The sequence below is a fragment of the Lonchura striata genome, chromosome Z, assembly GCF_046129695.1.
Source record: "Lonchura striata isolate bLonStr1 chromosome Z, bLonStr1.mat, whole genome shotgun sequence".
Taxonomy (NCBI): Eukaryota; Metazoa; Chordata; class Aves; order Passeriformes; family Estrildidae; genus Lonchura; species Lonchura striata.
This window is the reverse complement of record NC_134642.1, coordinates 61,419,579-61,441,476: the sequence shown is the minus strand read 5'-3', so window position 1 is coordinate 61,441,476 and position 21,898 is coordinate 61,419,579. Positions and strand designations below refer to the sequence as shown.

The window sequence follows — 21,898 nt, the reverse complement described above, 5'->3', positions numbered from 1 at the left end:
TACATTTATATGTAAATGTTAGAGAGGAATGACAGGACTTGCATCACACCATAATGATCAAAATTGTCCAGCTTACTTAAAAGAACAGGCTATTACAGACTATAATAAAATGCAAATACCAACTAAAACAAACATTAAAACACATAAATGTTCCTTGTTGCTTCCTGATGTTTTTAACTTGTTACGAGATTTGTGAAAGAATAGGGATGTGTAGCTTTGGGGGTCCTATGTCACTCAGTTCACCGTTCTCCGTAATTTTTCTTTTTCTGGCACTTTCTTGTCCACGCTTTTTTTGTCTCTGCTTTTCAATCTGGCTGTATCTTGCAATAGTGGATACACCATCCACAAACCTGGTCTTGTAGAGGACATTTGCATTGTTGAACATTCCTTCTTTCAAGGACACCACAATAAACTAAAACAAACCAGAAATACTTAAAATAAATGTTGCTATCCAAACAACACTAGAAAAGGCTTCCAAAGAGAGGACTTCTTTTCCTAAATTTGGCTAATACCTCAGTAATAATCTTAAAAAAATATTTAAAACTAACCAAGGTTCAAGAGGTCCCAACTGTGGGATCTGTGTTACACAGGTCCACTTTTACTGTAAACCCACTTTTTTCATGTAAACCCACTTTTTCTGCAGCTAATGACACTCCTGTCCATATCCCAGCACCTGGCCTGGGATACAATCCACAATGCAGGATGCCTGTTTGCGGTGGAAGAAAACATGGACATAACTGCCACTAATTATGAAAGAATGCAAGATCTTACTTAGTCAAAAGATACTACTCAAATAATTTTGCAATACTGGTTCCCCTCCTCAAATAATTTGGAATGGTCAAATTACATCAAACAGAGACAGGTACTGCCTCTTTTTCTCTTTTGTACAGGTCACAATGATACAGAGATCCTTTCCAGTACTGCCTGACTAATTTCATTAGGGTCAACATGAAATATCTTTAACCTCAAATTAAATATCTCTAGGAAAAAAGAATTCAGGACATTGTTATGCCTGAAATTGAGCATATCACAAATACTCCTCCCTATTGGTCCCTTTTAACCAGTGCAGCAACAACATTCAAGTTTCACAACTGCCATGTCAGTCTAGTTTTCAGTTGAAACAACTCAGAAATACAACACACATCTATAGGATGAAAGGGGTAAACAGCTCAGAGCCCTCAGTGCCAAACTGCCTTTGTAAATAACAGAACCCTTAGCAATCTGGCCTGGTGGAAGGTGTCCCTGTCCGTGGCAGGGGATTGATTTAGATAATCTTTAAAGGCCCCTTCCAACCCAAACCATTCTATTACCACAATAATTTCAAGAACATACCTGGGAGCGTCTGAAATGAGTTTGAAGCATCTGCCCAATATTCTGGGTATGAGAGAGATCAAGAGCTGCATCCACTTCATCCAAGATGTAAACTGGGGCAGGTTTGAAGAGGAGCATGGCTAATATCAAGGATAAGGCCACCAATGATCTAGTATGGAGACAAGAAAATTATGATTTAGTCTCACATGAAGGGCTCTGGCTTTTGAAAAGAATTGTTGAAAGGCAATGAAGGTGGTAAAGGGTCTGGATCACAAGTCTGGTGAGAATCAGGTACTGGTGTTGTTTAACCTGGAGAGAAGGAGGTCCAGGAGGGACCTTATTGCTCTCCACAGAAAGGAAGGTGTAACCAGGTGGGGATTGGCCTCTTCTCCCAGATAATGAGACAGACCATGGGGAAATGGCCTTAAGTTACATCAGGGTAGGTTTAGATTGGATATCTGGAAAAATTTCTTCACTGAAATGGTTATCAAGCATTTTAATGGGTTGCTACTGAAGTGCTTGAGTCAGCACTCATTGAGAGATTTAGAAGACATGTAGATGTGGGATTTAATGACATGGTTTAATGGTGGACCTGGCAGTTAAGCTAATGGTTGAACTTGATGGTCTTAAGACAGTTTGTCCAGCCTAAATGATTCTATGATTCTAAAATAGTCCCTCAAAAGCACATTACTGCTATGGTTCTGAAGAGATGGAATATTAGTTTCCCTATTTCAAAACATGAAGTCTTCTGTCAGAAACAGCAAATATTACTTTTTCTTATTGGAAGATCACATTAGTTGGGTGATGATGTTTGAAATTATGCTGTTGTTCAATCCCCAATTCTAAGTTTTGCAGTGTTTTTCCATATCTGGTTCTTCAACTATTCTGTCCTTAGACAGAACAGAATGTGACAGAATTCTATATCTCTGTCTCACCTCTTCCTAAATTCTGTTTCTGCTTTTCAGTTAGTAAAGATCTTTTTTTTCCTTAGAAGTTGCAAAGAAGTACATGCCCTACACAGTAGCCATAAACACCGGAGAAGGAAACTGTTTGCCATGACACTAACTTTATACCAGCGAAATACTTGCCTATATAGATTTTTGTGGTTACAGCTCAAGGAGAGGAGCATTTAATTCAGTGTTATGTTAGTACTACCTAAAGTAGTGGTAGTACTAAATGGTTTTATCACCATTCAAATTTTTTTTTTCCCCACTTCTGTGTGACTGGAGCAAAATCTTGCTTGTTATAGTAAGTAAAGCATTGTTCTAAGTCAGAATATATTAATAGTGCTTTCAATATTGAGTTCATTAGGAAGGAAGCAGAGTCCCTGACTTGACAAGAAAAAGATTAATTTTTTTGCTTTTTAGAACTTTAATTAGTTAGACGTATCAATTACATACAAAATGACAATGGAAAACAAGTGAATTCACCAACCTTTGTCCTCCACTAAGTTCTGTTAAGTTTTCCTTCCAGATCTTTCCTAAGCCAACCCTGAACTCCATACCAACAATGACATTGTGACTTTTAGAGGGTGCTAACATAGCTCTGGCTCCAGGTAGGAGTGTTGAGAAAATGGAATTAAAGTCTTCATTGACCTAGAAGTCAGACCACAAAAGATGTATAAGCGTGCTTTGGATCAAGAGCACAAAGAGTAAAAAACATAGTGATGAGCAGCACGACACCCAAGACATCTTTCCAGTTCAACATGGTGACTTCCCATGTCACATACAGGACAGTGAGAAAATGTTAGCTTTTACTTTTTCTGCAATGAAGAGAGAAGCAACACCAAAGGATATATGACACCTCATGCTAAGTATTTTAGAAGGATCCAATGAAAGACATATTGGAAGGCTTCTCTATGCTATCAGCCAGGGAAATGATTATGGCCCTAACTCAGATTTATAAACCGGCAAATTGCAATTTCCATTTCAATTAATGGACTACTAAAAGTACAAGCACCATGTAAGAGATACATGCTGGCATCCTCCCAACTCTTCTTCTTCCCAGGTTTACTTAAGCAATGTCCAGGTATGAGATGGGATGCAACTTTGTAAATGTAGATTAAAAATGTCCTAGGTTTAGGAATTTATCTGAAAACACGTATTCCAACATGTGTGTGCTTTTGCATTACAGCTCACTAAATTCTGCCAAACACAATTTTTACAATTAAAAGGTACCACTTTTTCAGTGATATCCTATATACAGGCAGCATAATAATTAAATAGATACTTCATCTATGTGCAATTTAATCTTGATTAAAATAAATTTTATCAAAAGCCAAAAACCACAAGTTCCGCTGGTACAGCAGAAAATAAAGTGTCAGAACATTTCCATGTAGAAAGGGATAATTTTATACTTTTGTATAAAGTCTCTCATTATATGAGAGACCTGGTAAAAAGGCAAAGTGCCTGGGTAACAGAAACATAAATCAGACATTGCTCTACCCTGACAGTAACAGAAGCACTACCATAGGTCCACAGCCCTGCACTCTAGAGGGCAACATAGCAATAAAGAATTTTTACTCTAGTAAGATACTGCTTTAAGGAAAAAAAAAAAACCAAACCCAAAAATAAAACTCAGCTGGATTTCAATATGCCTTAACCTTCATGAAACGTTTGTGTACACTAAAAGGGAATGAGAAAGTATTTTTTCAGGTTTAAATTGACCTTTGCACTTCTCAAAGAATTAATGTCTTATTCTCAAAAGTGGGAATAAACAGGAGAAACAAAGTGGGTATTTTAAAATATGGGTCAGGGATGGTAGTTTGAAAACAGACTTTTTTTTCCCCAAGGAAATATGCAAAACAGTAATCCAAAATAAATCTGATCCTTAACTAAAACATGAAGATAAGTTTCAAGTGTCATACCTTTTTCCAAGCAATATCTAAAGTTTGTTTTTTCTTCTGGTCAAGCTCTTCAATAACTGCAAGAATTTTTATCTTGTCATTCTCTACAATTCTTTTTTTCTTCATTAAGTCATTGTACTGGTGCAAAGAGAATAAAAGATTGATTTCAATGAACTTTGTGCTCAAATGCATTTTGTGCTAATCTTACAGCTTCACTGTATCATTGTGTAGTTATGAAATAGTAATTAACCACAAGATTAAAATCCAGTGCATTCATTTAGCTGCATGAGGGATATAAATTTGGGGATTATTTGCAAATTAAAGCATCAGAATTTTCAACAATCAGCAAGGGGGAAGAACGACATTGCTCTGAAATATCGTTCTTGCACTTCCGAAGTTAATCATGTTTCACTTGCTTTTCCATAGAAGAAAGGATAGTTCTGGAGGCTTATAGGAGGAAACAGTACTAGAAAAGTTGAAGGATAAAATTGGTGGGCAATTTTCAGACAATCCTTGAATAGCCTGAAAATACAGATTAATTCAAGAAACAACATCAAGCTTGAATATATTTTCGGTCTGCAATTTTTAATTCAGTGTATAGATTTTAGATACTCTAATGAACATCACAAAGCTTGCTAATACTTCAGCTTAGGATGAACTGGGGTAGGAAGGAATAAAATAGTATTTTTTACCATCCAAAGTCACAATTATGAGTAACTTAAAAACCTGGTGCACTAATGAACAATTTAAAGATGTAATATTAGTATGAAAGAACCAGCAAAAGGTTTAGTTTATTTTTGGTGTATTGAGAAATAGAGCACATGAAAACATAAAGCTACATTATATATATTGGTATATACTGTATATACCATATGACCAGCCTGCCCAATCTTTACAGATAAAAGCATAGAATATTTACCCTTTCCTCTGCATCAGAAAGCAAGTTCATAACTGTGGTGTTCACATTCTTTCCCATCTTCTCTTTATGCTCCTGCAATTTCTGCAGCTTCTGACTTGCTTCTTTAGGGTTGCAACTTTTGAAATCATAGGCTGTGTTTGGCTGGCCAAAGAGTGGTTTGTCTGAAGCTATCCACTTATATTCTTTCAGCATTTTGGCCACCTTTAAACAAAAAGTTATGTTGAGGCTTTTTCCTCATGCTTAAAACAAACAACCAACCAACCAAAACAACAAACAAACAAACAAAACCCCACCTAGATTCTGAAATTACCACATTAATTCTTCTACCCCAATGCAGTACAGGCACATATCTTTACAATGTTTTGTGTGATTTCCTTCACTGTGGACAAATGAACCATTTAAGGTAACTTTCATGTACATCTTACTTACTTCAAACACATTTTTTCTACATCTGAACTATGCCAATATCACTACATCATGGAATTGCTTTCTTTAATTAGTTAGCGAATTTGTCCATACAGTCAGAATGTTCTTACTGATCACTTTCTCACCATGATCTACCCCCTGTTACTCCATACAGATAAGCTCTTTTACAATGTACAATCCCTCTTCCTCAGATAAAAATTTTATATTGAGAGCTGCAAATATGACAGTGCTTAAAGGAAAAAGGCTTTCATGTTCCCTTTGTATGTGGCAAGGGAATAACCATCCTTGGTCACAATGTGAAGAAAAGCACAATTTCAAAATACCTTGGCATCAGCATCAGCAGCCTCTTGTTCACATTTGGTGATGCTGTGTTCTAATTCTTTAACCTTAAGCTGTAATTCATTATTTTGTTCTCTGTATTTTACCATCTCTGCAGATTTGTCTTTAATTGCATTATCATGTAATGCCATTACTTCCTTTTGCTTGGTAAGCTCCTTCTGTGCTTTCTCTACAGATTCCTGAAAAAGCAAATCAGCAGACATTTATTGGCCTCTTCTAAAGTTGGCATTATAGTCTTATTAGAACTCTACACAGCAAGGAGAAAAAAATTCACATGTGAAAGTGAAGCGAAAAAATAACTACCTAGGCTGATTGAGTGCAGTAAATCTGCAGAAAAAAATACACATTATAATGTGAGGTTCAGAGGATCACAGAGTAACATCAAAACAGATAACGAAACACAGTATTTATTCATTTCTACCTCTGTTTTAGCCACTTCAGCCACCAGAGCATCCACTTCATCCTGGTAGGATTTGATTGCTTCCTCTACAGCTGTTATCTGTAGTTTATAGGAGGCCTGCTCTTGTTTCAGCTCTTCAAGTTCCAGAACTAAAGCTTTCACTTCCTAAAGAGATTTTTTCCAATTTATTAGTTATACTTAAATGGAAATAATTAAGATTCAGTTTGATGTAGTAAAAGTTGTAGAAGATTAACAGCATCCATTCTTGAGCAAGAGTGCAATCCCACAAAATAATAAAATAAAAATACAAAAAACCTCAGTCAGTGACTATGTTGGTGACTGCACAGTAATATATTAAGTCCCAAAACTGAGAGTATTAAAACCTCAGGAGAATCATACTTTCTGCTTTATGCAGCCACTTTTAGCATTAAGAGAACTGGCAACAGAAGTGAAGTTTTACCTGCTGCATGTCTTTTATTTTTTTGCTTGAAATGTCTGCCTTTTTCTTGGCATTGTCTAGTTTCTGCTCCGCATTTTTCCTCTCTTTTAGACATTCTGCTTCTGCGTTTTTAATTTTATTCTCCAATTCCTTGTATTTTTTTTCTGCTTTCTTTTTGCTCTCTTCGGTTTTGTTTATTGTCTCTTCACAAGATGCTGAATCAAGAAGTAGAGTATTGAGACTGAGCACTGTTCTCATCTTTAAATTTACATCCTAAATGACAAATGAAATAAATCTCTTTGCCCCAACAGGAAAAAAGTGGTTGAGCACTCACTAGTTGCTGAAGTCAGGTATTTCAATGATTACTCTAAAACTGTACTTTTTCTATCAGTTATTGGTAGGAGATCAAACAGGCATTATGAAAAGATGACCATTTTTTTTAACAGAGGGAAGAATGTCAAGTCAAAGGATCAAGAATTAATCAGATGGCTATCTAACAAGATATCATCCTATCCCTAGAATATAAGATCTAGATGTGTATCACTTCTGGCCATTTTTTAGACATTTTACTTGTTGCTACATTTTGTGCAATTTTGTCTTCACTCAGCTATTTCTTTCCCATGCTTTCTTGTTATGCAAACTATATTATTAACCTTAAGTACCTACAAAAATAGATGGCTTGAAAAAAGTAAAGATTACACAAATATGGGATTAAATCAATTTTTAAACTTCCCTGCAAAGATGTATTTTCCTTTACAAAGTATATAAAAAACATTCAATAAGAGTATAGCCTTCACTATAAGCGAATGACCATCTTTAAGTGAATCACTTCTGTGCAAGTATACTGTGATTCTGTGCTTGTTACATGTTCCAAAATATAAAGCTATTATTTTTAAAGTGAAAAGTACTTCTTTCTTAAATAAAGGATGTGTAACTCAAACAGCCTGATATCCATCTCATTCTCAGCAATTAGTTTTCAGATGAGAGTAAGAACACATTTGTCACCAATGGTTTTCTTCAGGGCAATCAGCTCTTCCTCTTGTTTGTGGTAAGCACTTTGACAAAGCTTCTTGTGCAGCAGCTCTGCTTCCTCAGACTTCAGCTCCCATTGTTGCTTCAGATGCTGATACCTTTGGAGACAGTAGTGACAAACACTGCATCTCACTTTCAAAGCTGAAATAAGTAGATGAATATCTATATTCTGTTTCTCATGTGAGAGATACAGTGATGACAGTACGGCAAATAAGCTTAAATGAATGAAAATCCGATATAATTGCTTTAAATAATAATTGTGAGGTTTATAGGCATGCAAGTTATTATATATGTAGCTCCTGCTATTTAGACCTGATCTGACCTATTAAAACAAATGCAACTTTTTTCCCAACTGGCAGCATGACAGATGTTAGGGTGAAGAATTAAAGAAAAGGTATCTAAAAGCAGAAGTTCCTTCCTCTTCTTGGTGATATTTCAGGAAGTCTACTGCAGCGCAAAACAATTTGAAGAAACAAATCCAGCTGGTAGTAGCATATTATACAACACTACTTCCTTAGGATATTTTTGCAGAATTGACTGAACATAATTTTTTTGTTCCATTTTTTAATACAGTATTCAGTAACTGAGTAGCTAAAAATCAAATATACTTAATATTATTTTATTTAAATGCTTACAGCAGTATCACTCAGATAGTCCTTTTTAACATCTTTTTATTTCCTTGTGAGAAAAATTAGACTGACCACAAACTGGAATTGTGTACAGGTGTTAAAAATATGTCTAGAACAGATCCATTCTTCAGTAGACTTAATGAAAATTCAACCAATTTCAATTACCTACCAATGTGTACCCTTTTTTTTGCCCTGTATTATCCAAAACAAAGTGGTTTTGCATGTCTTATTTAAAAACTGAATTTGCTTTTTGATTACTGAACTTACTAATTTTATTGGGAGGAGAGAGAGGAAGGGAATTACTTTCTGCATATTACATTCTCAAAAGGTCTATGGCCACCCAAAATAACTCATTACATTAAATTTACTCAATCACATTAAGAGAAATTTTACACATTGTATAATGCAAACCTTACCTTTCAGCAACTGTCTTCAAGGTTGCCAACTCATTCTCTACTGCTTCAAGTTCAGATTCCTTTTTCTGGAGTTCTGTTTGAACATCTTTCACTTCTTGAAGTTTAGACAATATTGATCCAGCCTGTAAGGATGCACCTGTTCAATGAAAAAATTTAAAAGCCAGGCTGATTGGAATCAAACCAGTGGATTCACCACTGGTAATTGCAAATTGTAAACATTAACAATGAGGCAGACTGATGATTTATTTTAGTTGAGAAACAGAGAAGGCACTAGGCTAAGCTAGAGTTCTCAGGAGAGAAAGACTACCTCATCTGTTACAGAACATAGTTCAGTAGTCTTTGAATATTGTACATGCGTGTCTTATGCAAACAGCTAACTTTCCATAATTTATGAGATTATCACAAACCAATGATTAATTACTTCAAAAAGTGCTTGAATTCCAAGCACTTTTGCGTCCAAGAGGATTATACAGTTTAATAAGATTGAAGTATTTAAAATCTAAATTACGTCAAGTTTATAATTAATTTTTTCTTAAACTAATTAATATTATTTCAGCTGAAGACAACTTTGCATTAGCTCAAATGTATTATTCCCAGTACATATCTAAGTAAAAAGGTTACTGTTAAATTTTATAAAAAATATGCAAGAGCAGTAAACAAATCAGCACATAATATTATTAGTATTGTATGAATAGAACCAGCAATTGCCTCCATGCAGAGTTCCTTGGGGATCAAACACATCTCCATCAAGAGTAACACATCTTGTCATTATCCTTTTGTTGAAAGTCACTTTCTTAGCACTATCCATGTTATTACAGACAAATGTTGTTCCAAAGACATATTCCATTGCTTTTTGCAGTTCAGATTCATACCCAATTAGAGAAAGGGCTAAATACAAGTTAGTATGTCCAACCTAGAAATCAAACAAAATGCAATTAGTATGCCTTAAGTTAAAAGAAGTTTCAAATTTGATTTGTCTTTTGTTGATACAACTCTTACAAAAGTATCATTGCATTTTAAAACAATTTCAGTTACAAGTGGAATAATTAATACCCATTTAACCCTCAGAAAATTGAAAGGATACAAAGGAAAACAAAATCAATATATCATCAAACCCTGTACAAATTCTTATTAAAATACCCATTAAGAATCTCAAGTTCTTAATACAGAAATAAAATTAAAATGGGACAGAAGCAATATAGTGTAAAGAGTGTATTTATTTACATACCAGGCTTTGGGCCAACTTGACTGTGTTTTCTTGAAGACACCTGGGTGAAATTTTGTTTAAGGGAATGATGGTGTATCGACGCTTTAGTTCACCGTTCTCTAACAGCTTTTTGCCAGTAACCTCAAATGAAAAATAGGTACAAAGCATACCTGAGTACACAAGTAATTTTGTAAAGTAAGACAGCAGGGCATTGGAAGAACACATTGTTGTCACCAACTATGTATGCCTTTCTTGACCCAATTAAAACATGTACGTAGGTTCAAACCCCTCTCAAGCATTCAGTAACAAGGCACATGCTTGCCAACCCAAATCATGCAACCACATCTCAAAATTTAAGAATTGTGTACTAATGAAATAAACTTACTTCTGTGTCCACAACAAGGTTATAGAGTTTCCCTCCAGCCACCGCTTCCAGGGCTTTGGCATTGGATGGAAGTTTCACAGTGATAAGAAACGCAACAAGGCCTTTCACCCGGCTTGCATTCCATCCTTTTTCTGGATATCTTAAAATAAATATAAATTGTGACTGTGAATGTTTTCTCTCACACATCCTTAAAAAATTTACATTTGAAACCCATGATGCTTCTTGGTCTTTTATAAGCAATTCTAAATTCTATCAGAAAAATAACCCACAAAAAAATGGTTACATTAAATACTCCACAGGAAGAGATTCAACACTAAATAGTCAGTTACATATGATTCAGTTACATAGTCATTAAAAGAATGTAATTCTTGATTTATTTCCGCATTATTTCAATGGATTTTTCCAATGGGCTCTGCTATTACCACAGCTATAGGAGTATGCTCAGCCTATTACACAAAAAATTAAACCTGGGAATACAGATATTTGGCCGGAGTTGACCTCCAAGGAGCAAGTCTACTTGAGTCCACAGGCAGGAAACAGTGATTACATATGTCCCAGTTTATACCTTTGGATTCTATGGCTTTAGCTACTGAGTTTATGACTTGGAAATGCCATCAGACAAAACTTTTAAATTCTAGTGACTTAGAGAAGATTCTATGACTTCCTGACTTTCCCCCTCACCTTCCCCTTCCTCTTCACTTTGCAGCATGGGTTAGACAGTCATTATTCACTGGCAGTAAGAAAAAGACAGCAAAAGCTAAGACATTGGTAGAATTGTGTGGTAAAAGGCCCCCAAAAGCCTTTTCAAACATCTTTCAGGATCACACTGAGATCTTACTTGTATGTAAACTGTAGCTGAGGAAGTCTTGCTAGTAATTTTTCATTCAATTCTCTTAGCCGGCTGATATCAAAAATCAATGCCTTCTTTTTTGCTAGGAGGGCTTCTTCCCTTTTTTCTTCTTTAGAGGTGAACACAAACAGTAGACATATATCCAGAGCAGAGAAATCTATTAGCTTAAAAATTGGCATCTTACACTGCTTATCTACATATATGTAGAGAAGACTTTTTAAAATAATTTTTAAATTTTCAAACTAAATAAATTTATACCATCATGACACCAAACATGCAAAGAAAAAAGTTTAAAGAGTATGTTCTTCTCTAAAGGTTAATCTGGAATATCAGCTAACAGTAGTGTCTGAAACAACTGCTACCTGGCATTAGAAACAAACTCTAAGAAGTGTTTTAGGTACAGAAAACCAGGAAGTAATAAGAGTCTTGGTCTCTTTTAACATCTAAATTTTAGCTGGAGTTTAATTGTGCCATCAAACTTCAAAATGTTCAGCCCAAAGTTGATTCAATCAAATTATTTTAAGCTGCTGTCTGTCAAAGTTTAAGAGTTTGCAGAGCTCACATCAGAGGAATTTATGCTTGAAAGCAATGTGCTGGATTTTCATTTCCCTCCTGCACTGGGGCTGGGTGAGATGTCCAACAGCAGCACTCATAGTGCTGTTGTTTGTGTTTCTACTGAATAGATGTAACACAGCTTTGGCTACTAAGAATGCTGGCACAGCACCAAGGCTATCCCTCCAGTCCCTCTTCCAAAAGCCAGTAGGTTGTGAGTGGACAACAGGTTGGGAGGGGACATAGACAGGATATGGGGCCCAACAGATATTCCATACTATTATGAAAGTGTGCTCATCAGTAAAAGCTAAGAGAAAGGATGAGGGAAGGGAGCATCCATTATTAAGGCCTTTGTCTTCCAAAACAGCCTTCCAAAACAGCGTACTGAGATCCTACGTCACAAGAAGTGGCTGAAAAATGCCTTCTAATTCCTGATGGGAAGCAGTGCATAAATTCTTTTGTTTTCTTTTGTTTCTGCATCCTCCAGCCAGCTCCAAGGCAGACTAAGGCCAAGACCATCACTGATGGTAGTGAAACCTCTGGGATAACATATTATGGAAAGGGGAAAAAAAAGGCCAAACCTATCTGCAGTGGCTGGAAAGTAGTGACAATATGCGAGAGGAACAGTCCTGCAGACACCAAGGCCAGTGAAGGACAGGGAGGAAGTGCTCCAAGCACTGGAACTGAGATTCTCCTGCAGCCTGTGGTGAAAACTATGCTGATGTAGCAACATGGACCATGGTGTACAGTGTATCCACCTGTAGCCTGTGGAAACCAACACTGGAGCAGAGTCCTGTCAGAAACTGCACGGACAGATAAGCCCATGCTGGAGCAGGTTTTCTGGCAGGATGTGTGACCCCCAAGGGGACCCACACTGGAGTAGCCTGCTTCTGAGGGACTGCACTCCTTGAGAGGGACCTGTGCTGGAGCAGTTTGTGAAACACTGCAGGCCATGAGAAGGATTCACACTCAAGAAGTTCAATAAGGACTGCCTCCCTTGGAGAAAAACCCTATGGTGGAGCAGGGGAAGGTTGCGAGTATGAGTAGGAAGGAGTGGGAGAGACAACGTGTAAGGAACTGACTGCAGCCTCCACTCCCTATCCCTCTGCACCACTCATGGAGAGGAGGTACAGAAAATGAGAAACAAAATAGAGCCTGGGAAATTAAGTTAAATTGATTTCCCCAAGTCAAATCTATTTTGCCCATGACAGTAATTGTCAAGTGAGCTCTCCCTGTCCTTATCTCAACATATGAGCTTTTGCAGTATATCATCTCCTCTGTCTAGTTAAGAAGTGGTGTGATAGAACACCTTTTGGCAAACACCTGGCATGAAATCAGGGTCAACTCATGACACTTCCATACTCCTTTGCAGATTGCCTCAAAATTATGCAGAAGTCTGTACAGACCTGAATATTCCAGCTCCTTTATTTGCTTCTCTAGGGTTATTTTCATTTTTTCAACAGCTTCAAATGTGTTTCGGTCTTTCTTGTAGCCTTCATCCATCTTTTTAACTTCAGCTTCTTTTGCCTTTAATTCTTTTTGTGCATAATTCAATTTCATTTGTGCCTATAATGAGTAAGCAAATTTGGAACCAGATCTTCAAAGACAAACTCGCAGATGCAAATTTAAAACACTTGCTCTATCAAGCTGCCTATCTAATTTATGCAATTTTCCACTGGTTGCAGATATGACAAAAAAACAGCCTTAGCTTTTGAAAATAATGGCAAAGGTTATTTAGAACCAAAACCATAGGTCTTGTATTTAACTATGGTAACATATTAGAACATGAATAAACTCTGAGAGGAAACAAAGTAATTTAAGGTGGGATATAGCTGTCCTTATTACTCTATGAAGAATTTCTCTCTAAGTGAGACAAAGAAAGTGAACTTTTGAAATTTAAACTCTGCTATCAGAACTACCCCAGCAGAGGTCTTCTAGCCTAAGACAAAACAAGCATCATCTCTTTCAGTCATGTGATGAACATACAATTTAACTAAGGAGAAAATAGTTTCTTCTAAACTCTCTATTTCAAAATGACATGCATCTTTATTTTGATTCCATTAAGTTTAACTGCCAAAATCTCTTTGATTGTCCACCATAAACAACAATCCTCATTTTTTCCTATTCAATACTATTGATCATTTGAGTACAGTGAATCCTACTTTATATCTCAAATGTCAGTTTCTAATACTTCCTTGCAGCAATGCTACAGCATTTTCCTGTGCAAGGATATTTCAGTTATATTTTATCAAAAAGTTAGTTTAATGCATATGCTAAAATGTAAAATATCTTGCATAAATATTCTGCACCTCTTTTCATTGATCTTTCAAGCATCTGTCAATTGGTTTTCAGACAATTTCCAAAAGCATGAAGGCAGGTCTGAGACATGCAGAGTTTTTTTTCTTACCTGTTTAGCCTCTATTGCTGCTTGGCTAATTTCATTTTTGCAGATCATCATCTGTCCTGAAAGAGTAGCTTCTTCACCATCCTTATTGTTGGACAGGCCAGCAGATACAGCATTAAAATGCTGTTGTGCTGCAACTAGAGCATGTGCATCTTTTTCACTTTCTTCCAGTAAAACATTTAGTTCTTTCTCTAGATTCTTTACCTCTTTCTCCTTTGACATTAATGCTTTAGAATCCTTCAGCAAAACAGAAAAAAAAAAAAAAGAGAGAACCTGAGTCTATTACTTTGAAATTCAAGTTCTTTAGCTGAGGAGCAACAAGTAGTTTTTATCATCTAAATTTCTATGACCCTTTGTCAGATTTTGTGATCTAGCAATATGTCTTTGCATGTTTTCAAATGTGTTACTCGCCCCATGAGTGTACTGAATATCTACAGAGAGATGAAACACAGAAAGTGGTAGCAACTGCCAAAGACCTAGAATTATCTCGCTCTTCCCAATACCTAAAAAATGATCCTCCTGCATAACGAAACATTGATTGTCAAAAATATGCAAGGCAGAGATTTCTCATTTAACATTAAGAGTAACAAATATCCAGAAAGCATAGTAGTTTGAAGCTACAGAGACCTCTGCTGAGCTTAAGAAAAAATGTGGAACCACAAGGAGCTGCACTTTATTTGTATTTGCATCACATATTTTTCTAAAGAGAACCTACTACTTATGTTGAAAAAATTAAACAATGCCCTTAATATTTGTCTCTGCTTCTAAATGTAATTCTTGCCAATCACAGGATTCTTTATACCACAACAGGAAAGAAAAAAACAGCTGTTCCCACAATCGGAATTAATTTAGTATGTAAAGAAAATTATATATAAATATCTTACCTTCTGCATACGTGCTACCAATTCCTTATACTTAACCTCTTCACCTTTTAAGTTTTGCTTCTTGAGATCAAGAGCACTTTGTGCTTTTGCATTAACTCTTTGATTTGCTGAAAGAGCAGCTTCTAGTTCTTGGAGTTTACCACCAACTTCCTACAACCAGTAATAAAGGAAATTTAATTTAGCCTGTGACACCAATGCAGTATTTGTAATACTTTGCCTTCTGTTCAGAGCTTTTTGTAGAAGGAAATCTGACCAAGCAGGCAGTAGTGTTCAATACAAACAGGTCAGATCATCTCCCACCTCTGAAATACAACTTAACTAGAACTATTATTGAAGACCCACACCACTCCATAAGATGGGACACTGTCCTTGTACAGAAGGTGGATTTAAACACTAAAGCCTCTATGGGCCATCCTGTATGTCATGAAATTTACTGCCCCCAAAATCAAAGTCAATACTGATTACTGCCAAACAAAACTTTCCTTACTTTTCTTTTGAGACATCAACAAAAAGGGAGAAAAAAGCCTCTGGCAAAACTTACCATTGAATGCATAGAGTAAAAACATGAAGTCAAACAGTTTTTATGTTTCAGTTATTTTTCATTTACATTTCAGACAAAAAAAAAACTTTAAATTGATATCTTCTAGATAAAACCGACAATGAACAATGCATAACCTAAGCTACACACCAGAAGACAAAAATTCAACGGTATACTATCTTTAGAAATAATTCCAGTATCTTAAAATTCTTTGTATGCAGGTATTCAGAGGAGTACAATGTTTATTTTCATTTTTTCATTTACCTTATCCTTTTTCTTTTCCATCTCTGCTATGTGTTCATTAAGCTGTTTTACCTTCTGTTCAATTTCAGCTCTTGATTCCTTAAACTTCTCTACATTAGCTTGCATTTCCTTTAGCATACCAGTGGAGGATATCTTTGTTTCTTCAGCCAGAACAAACTGATAAGCTACACAAAAACGGCTTAAATGTTCTATTTCTCGTACTACTTTTTGGTATTCTAGATATAATGCTCGTTTCTGGACAAAACAAACAAACAAACAAAAAAAGGCACTAAATTTAAATTTTGATGAAAAAACAGAGTTACATAAGGCTACTAGAGAAATCTTGTAAGTACTCCTAAACATCAGTATTTGTAAGTAAGAGGATGGATTCTTCATGTTATTCTCAGCTAAAATAATATTCATATAATAGACTGCACACCAGAAATACCACTTGACTTATTTTTTAAAACTAAGACATTTTAAAATCTATTTTTATCTAGTTCTGTTGTTTTCTTCCTTCTCTCTATATCTCTCTCTAGGATTTCCTGGAAGTCCAAAATGTCACATTCTGTGTACTTGGAAAAATAACAAAATTCTTTCCCTTACAAGACTCTGCAGTACTTGAAAACATGCTATTGTTTTAGCTAAAACTTACTGGTTCAGGGTAGTTGTGAAAGTATTTTTTCAGTATTTGAATCTAATTTTTCCATACCTCTTTCAGTTTCTGCAAAGTTGGACCGATCTCCTCATTTAAGACCTGAAACACATAGCAGAAGATTTATATTTTGATTTTACTGAACTCTAAAATTTAAACATGTATAGGCATGGATATCTAGTTCCAGATGCAGGAACGAAATATTCTAGAATGCTGTACAAAGTCAACATTGAACTAGCTGATCAGTTATCTTTAACAAACATGAATGAAAGTCTACTTTACAACACATAGTACCATTTGAATGTTTTTCAGTTTGAATTCCTTCTTCTCTATGGTTTTCTGGACAGTTATTTTCTTGCACTCGTACATCCTAGTTCCAGCTGCTTCTTCAATCATAGCTAAAATCTAAAATAAAGCAATGCAAAAAACTTTGATGTTTCGTCTTATGTTAGATTGGTTCAATTAAGCTGAATGTCTCATCTCTCCCCAATTTTTATTTTTGTTGTCCCCCTCCCAACATGTTTATTCTTGTTATTCAAATCAGTTCAATAACTTTAGACAAAAACACTCCCACAACTTTCCTACCTCTGGTGGCTTCATATTTAAAACTTTGGTAATTTTTCCCTGGTAACAGAAACATAAATCAAGATCAGTGGTTGTGTATCATGAAGTAGTAAAAAGAAAAACCAAAACCCCAAACCTCCATTCACTTTTACACATTGTATATAAGTTCAAGCACTTTTAAGTTTGGTTTTTTTTTTTTTTTTTGCTACAAGAATAATCTAGTTTACTCAGTTGTTTTGCTCTTCAAAGTTCAAATAAGTCACTCTTTCAGGTAATATATTTGAAGTGGCCCTTTACAATGTATCTTAGGCTAATCTTCCACAGTTCTTACTACATCTTAAAGGAGTAATTCAAATATTTTTCCTAGAGTCTTACTGGGTTTCTGATGTTGAATAAGCTCCTAATCATAAACCAGCTTTATTGGTCATGTAGCTCATACATAACAGGTAGAAAGAGAGTATGTACAAAACTGTTCCTCACTTTGGCATCCACTTGGAACAGTTACCTTTGAATCAATAAATCCTCTGTTTTATTATTCCTTGCAAATATTTCAGGGATTTGCCTAGTCCCTTACAGTCCTCCCAATTTGTCAACTTTCTTTTGATAATTTTGACTTAAGAAGGTACATATCTCAACCTCATTCAAGGTGCTGTCTAACATGGGAGCACAAATAATAGCAAATAAAACCCACCATTTTATAATATTTATAAAAGCAATACCTAGCTGTTAAGAAGAAAAAAAAATAAAATGGGAATATATTTCGGAAAAGTTTTGCTAACATGAGGGCCGCATGAGGTCTTGTGCTACAAGATGTGTTTTAGGGTCAAACTATGCTGTACTGGAAATATTAATGACTTAACAGACTTCATTTTTTCTTGGTAAAATGACACTCTAATTAGGAATTAATTATTTTCCTACTATCTCCCCATCTTAAATTTAGTACAAGTCCTACTCTTTCTGGATTTTATAAAGATGCACACAATACCTGCATAATGAGGAAATGAGGATTATTGACATTCAGTCCAATGGAACAGAATAAATCCTGCACACGACTGTTGGCAGCATTCACACCATTGATAAGATACTTACTTCTACCTCCTACAGCAACCTAGAGAACAAAGACAAAAAAACTGCTTGGTGTTGTGAGAATATAAACTGCAATAAAGAACAAAAAAATCTGAGCAAATCACACTTGTTATATTTTTGCATATGTATGTATGTACAAACTGTGCAGAACATCAAAACAGAACTTGTTTGACATCGAAAATATTTAACTAAAATATAAGATTAGTCATTGAGGAAAATACTGTCAAGAAACCTTCCAAAAACTCTACGTTAAAAAAAAATAATCAAAAAGTAATCAAAACCCAAAACCCAACATCTTCACCAGAAAAATAAAGGTTCCTTCGCTATTGGAGGCCAAATTTAACACAGAGTTCAGATATTAAGAAGAAAGATATGAAAGCAGTAAAAGCCGCAAGGTAGAAAATTTTAACTTGCTTTATGAACATTTCTAGCTCGTACACTGGTACAGTTTTTCTAACTAACTACACTATAAAAGCAACATAGAAACCTTGCCTCTACTGCAGAAACTCAGAAAATCACCCCCTTTTTCCCTGCCCACTCATGAGCATGGTAAAAATGTAAATAGGTTATGAAAAAATACAGATATTAAAGGCTTACCTGCCTAGTCACAGTGATCTCATCATTAGCTTCAAATCCCAGTGGACTTTGACTTTTGTTTGAATTATCAAAGTTAATAGACACAGTTGCTTTTGTAATTCCAGCTTGCCCACTCTTATAAATTAGATCATGGAAGTTGCAAGCTCGCACCTAAGTTCAGGGAACAGATAAATACTTTTTTGAAAGAAATTAACATTTTAATTGTAATACTGTAGGTCTTGGAGAAATCAATATAAAAACCAAAGATCTAGCTGCATATTTGAGTTCATGTGAACTGGCACACGGGAGCTGCAAGGTGCTATCATTGTGAAACTACAGTGTGTGCCAGTCTAGTTTTACTTATCCAGATAACTGTTTCTGCATGAGGCTCCTGAAAAACACTGAATACATCTGTAAAAAAAGCCAGCTGACAGTAAATTTATTTAACAAACACTTATTTTTCACAATGCAGTTCACAGGAAAATGATTCAGAAAATGTTCCTTAGAGGGCTGCCTGCTTTGTCAACAGCTGGGGGAAGGTAGGGATGGGAAAGAAAGCAAATTTAAAAATCATCTTCAGACAGAGATTGAAACTGATGTCAAAGCACATATATTTTAGTAAAAATAAAGCAGATATATTATCACTTAAATAATAAGCATTGTATGAAAATCACTTTTAAATCTTTTTCTGATGAACCAGGTAGCCAGATTTTAAGACTTAATCCAGAACTGAAAACATTTATTACAAATTAGTAAATTAGTGCCTGTAGATGCAAAAAGGACCTTTAGCTTGAAGCTGTTAGCTTTTAAGTGGTTATTTTTAGTCTATATTGTTTTAAGCCACATACTTGTGTAACTGTGGTACGTGGATGAAGTTGTAACTCAACATAAGGCTGAGCAACAATGATAGAGACCCAGATTAATGCAATGAAATATCGAAATAATGAAAATATTTCTTTCAAAGACACACCATGTCAGGTCTTCCGTGGGAGGTTACTCACTAGAGTAACGTTAAAAGTTGCTAACAGAAGAAAGACTTTTCTTAAATGTCCTATCTCTTTACCTGTGACAGATTGCTGATTCCCAGCACAAAACAGATGGAGTCCAAGATATTGGATTTGCCACTACCATTCAAGCCAGTAATGGCATTGAATAGCGGGTCAAAGTTACTAATTTCCGTCCTCTGAGCATAGGATTTAAAACCTTCAAGAACAATTGACTTAATGTACATCTTCCCAATGCTCCCAAAAGGTATTCCAGGCCAAGTATTCCTCTGAGCACTGAGAAAGGTATCCGGAGTATAATCCTATACACATCAAAGAAAAAAAATAATCAAATGAATGATACTGCCAAACAAACAACTAGACCCGAGGAAATGAAAGAACGCATGCCTTTTACAACAAAAGTATAATACATTTATAAACTAAAAAAGCCAAGTAAACCACAGATCCAGGCAGTATCCCAACTGCACTTCGGCATTTCTAAGGGACTTTACGCACAGTTTATCAGAACACTCGGCTATAGACTCGCGGCAAAGCCACGGTTTGTCGCAAAGCGACACGGCGCGGTCTCCCTCTCCCGCTTGCGGAATTGCCGTACCTGTCCAGCCTCACCGCCCGCGAGGGACGAATCCCGGGAAGCGGCAGCCCGGGCTCCGAGCGAGGACCCAGCAGAGCCCCATCCCCACCGCTGCCGCCCGCGGCCCTGCTCCAGCGAGCCCTCCCTGCCGCCTCTGGCGCCGCATCGGCCGTGCGAGGCCTGCTTCCCTTCCCGGCCCCTCGCCCGCTCACCCCCGTGCAGGGCTGTCCCTCGATGCCAGCGCCTCACTCGCTCCTCCGCACCCGCTCCGCGCCGCCCGCCACGATCAAATTTTGGCGCCGACCGCTGCGACCGTTAGGGGCGGCGCCTGATGGCGGCCACGCCGCGCCCTCAGCGCGGCCGGCCCGCCCCACCCCGGCGGAGCGGGCGCAGCGGGGGCGCCTGGCCGGTGCCGGGGGCGCCTGGCCGGTGCCGGGGGCGCCTGGCCGGTGCCGGGGGCGCCTGGCCGGTGCCGGGGGCGCCTGGCCGGGAGGGACGGCGCGCACCGGGCGCAGAAAGGCGGGCGCGGCTAGGAAAGGGCTCCTCCGGCTCTGACGGGGGCGGAAAGTGGCGGGTGGCGGCCCATGGCGGGGAGGACGGCCGGGCGCCCGTGAGGGAGATGGGGGTGGGCGGGAAGGCGCTTGGTAAGTTCGTGGTGAGTTCTGCAGCGCGGCTGAGGAGCTTGAGCGTTAGCTCCGGGCTGCGGCGGGAAGTGGCTTTGTCCTCCCTGAAATTACATCAAAATCAAAGAAGTGCTGTTCTATACTTCCTACACGCATTCCTACTATGCCACCCCTAACCCACTCCCTCCTCCCCAAAGAATAAAAAAAAAAAACCCAAGCGCTATTTATGCCTGTTCAAATCTATTATTGTAATTTATACAGACATGCTTCCATTCGAGCAGAATAAGGAGAGCTTGTTCAAAACGTGAGTACGTGTCATTGGAAGAAAGGTAGCTGTCTGTCCATTGCTGCGCTGCTCAAAGCAGGAAGGCAAAGTCGGCTGGATGCATTTACTCGTTTCTGAGCTTGCTTTTGTCGTGCTGTGTAGGTAGACCAGGACTTTGCAGCTGCACAGCGTTACTGTTGAGGTCTGCTGTAAAACTTTGTGCCCTGGACTACTGAGTTTGATGTTATTTCAGTAATTCGAAATAATTCAGACTGAAGGTCTACATTGCATTAGGGAAGAAAAATATAGTGCATTTGCTTGCTGCACGAATTATATTGGATGCAGCTGTTTAAGGCATTAGCGTGACAGCACTGCTGCTGGAGCTACTGTAGCCAGAAGTACTTGATGGTCCCTTATCTGCAGTTCACTTGCTTACATCTGGAACCTATATTGGGAAAAACTATTTTTAATTTGGACAAGAGTCAGATTGATACTGTGTAACTATGCAGCCCACTCTTTATTTAGCAAACTGAAAATGCTCCCAAATTATTTTTGAATTTACCTTCTGTGGCAAACATACTGGAGTGTTTCTTGCCTGCAGGAAAGTTCCTGGTTTGTTTCTGTTAGAGGTGGCTGCTTGGACTACACTGAAGGTGGCACCTGGTTGTTCTTCAAATGGCCAAAGTCCTTCTCAATGTGTGGTTGATGGAGCTGGCAGCTGGGGACCTAGTA

The 21,898-nt window shown here is 37.3% G+C and overlaps 1 protein-coding gene across 1 annotated transcript; it reads right to left on the bottom strand.

The window, feature by feature from the left end:
- Window positions 1–181: 181 nt before the first annotated feature.
- Window positions 182–20,593, bottom strand: SMC2 (structural maintenance of chromosomes 2). The gene is made up of 25 exons (XM_021525054.3): window positions 20,491–20,593; window positions 19,764–20,006; window positions 18,722–18,871; window positions 18,024–18,146; window positions 17,060–17,098; window positions 16,769–16,879; window positions 16,532–16,576; window positions 15,841–16,074; window positions 15,039–15,188; window positions 14,158–14,391; window positions 13,157–13,316; window positions 11,187–11,307; window positions 10,349–10,487; window positions 9,985–10,104; window positions 9,465–9,669; window positions 8,757–8,892; window positions 7,685–7,809; window positions 6,701–6,894; window positions 6,262–6,405; window positions 5,825–6,019; window positions 5,076–5,276; window positions 4,178–4,294; window positions 2,746–2,906; window positions 1,333–1,480; window positions 182–412 (listed from the first exon to the last, which is right to left on the bottom strand). Exons 2-25 carry the CDS (start codon window positions 19,929–19,931, stop codon window positions 182–184), a joined length of 3,651 nt encoding a protein of 1,216 aa, XP_021380729.1. The 5' UTR covers window positions 19,932–20,006; window positions 20,491–20,593.
- Between the last annotated feature and the right edge of the window lie 1,305 nt (window positions 20,594–21,898).

Coding starts and splice junctions, on each gene's coding strand:
- SMC2 (XM_021525054.3), bottom strand. CDS start 19,931: ATGTACATTAAGTCAATTGTTCTTGAAGGTTTTAAATCCTATGCTCAG. Junction 7,810..8,756: donor TTGAAGACAGTTGCTGAAAG/GTAAGGTTTGCA, acceptor CTGTCTCCAAAG/GTATCAGCATCTGAAGCAAC. Junction 413..1,332: donor CTCATTTCAGACGCTCCCAG/GTATGTTCTTGA, acceptor GGTTTGTTTTAG/TTTATTGTGGTGTCCTTGAA.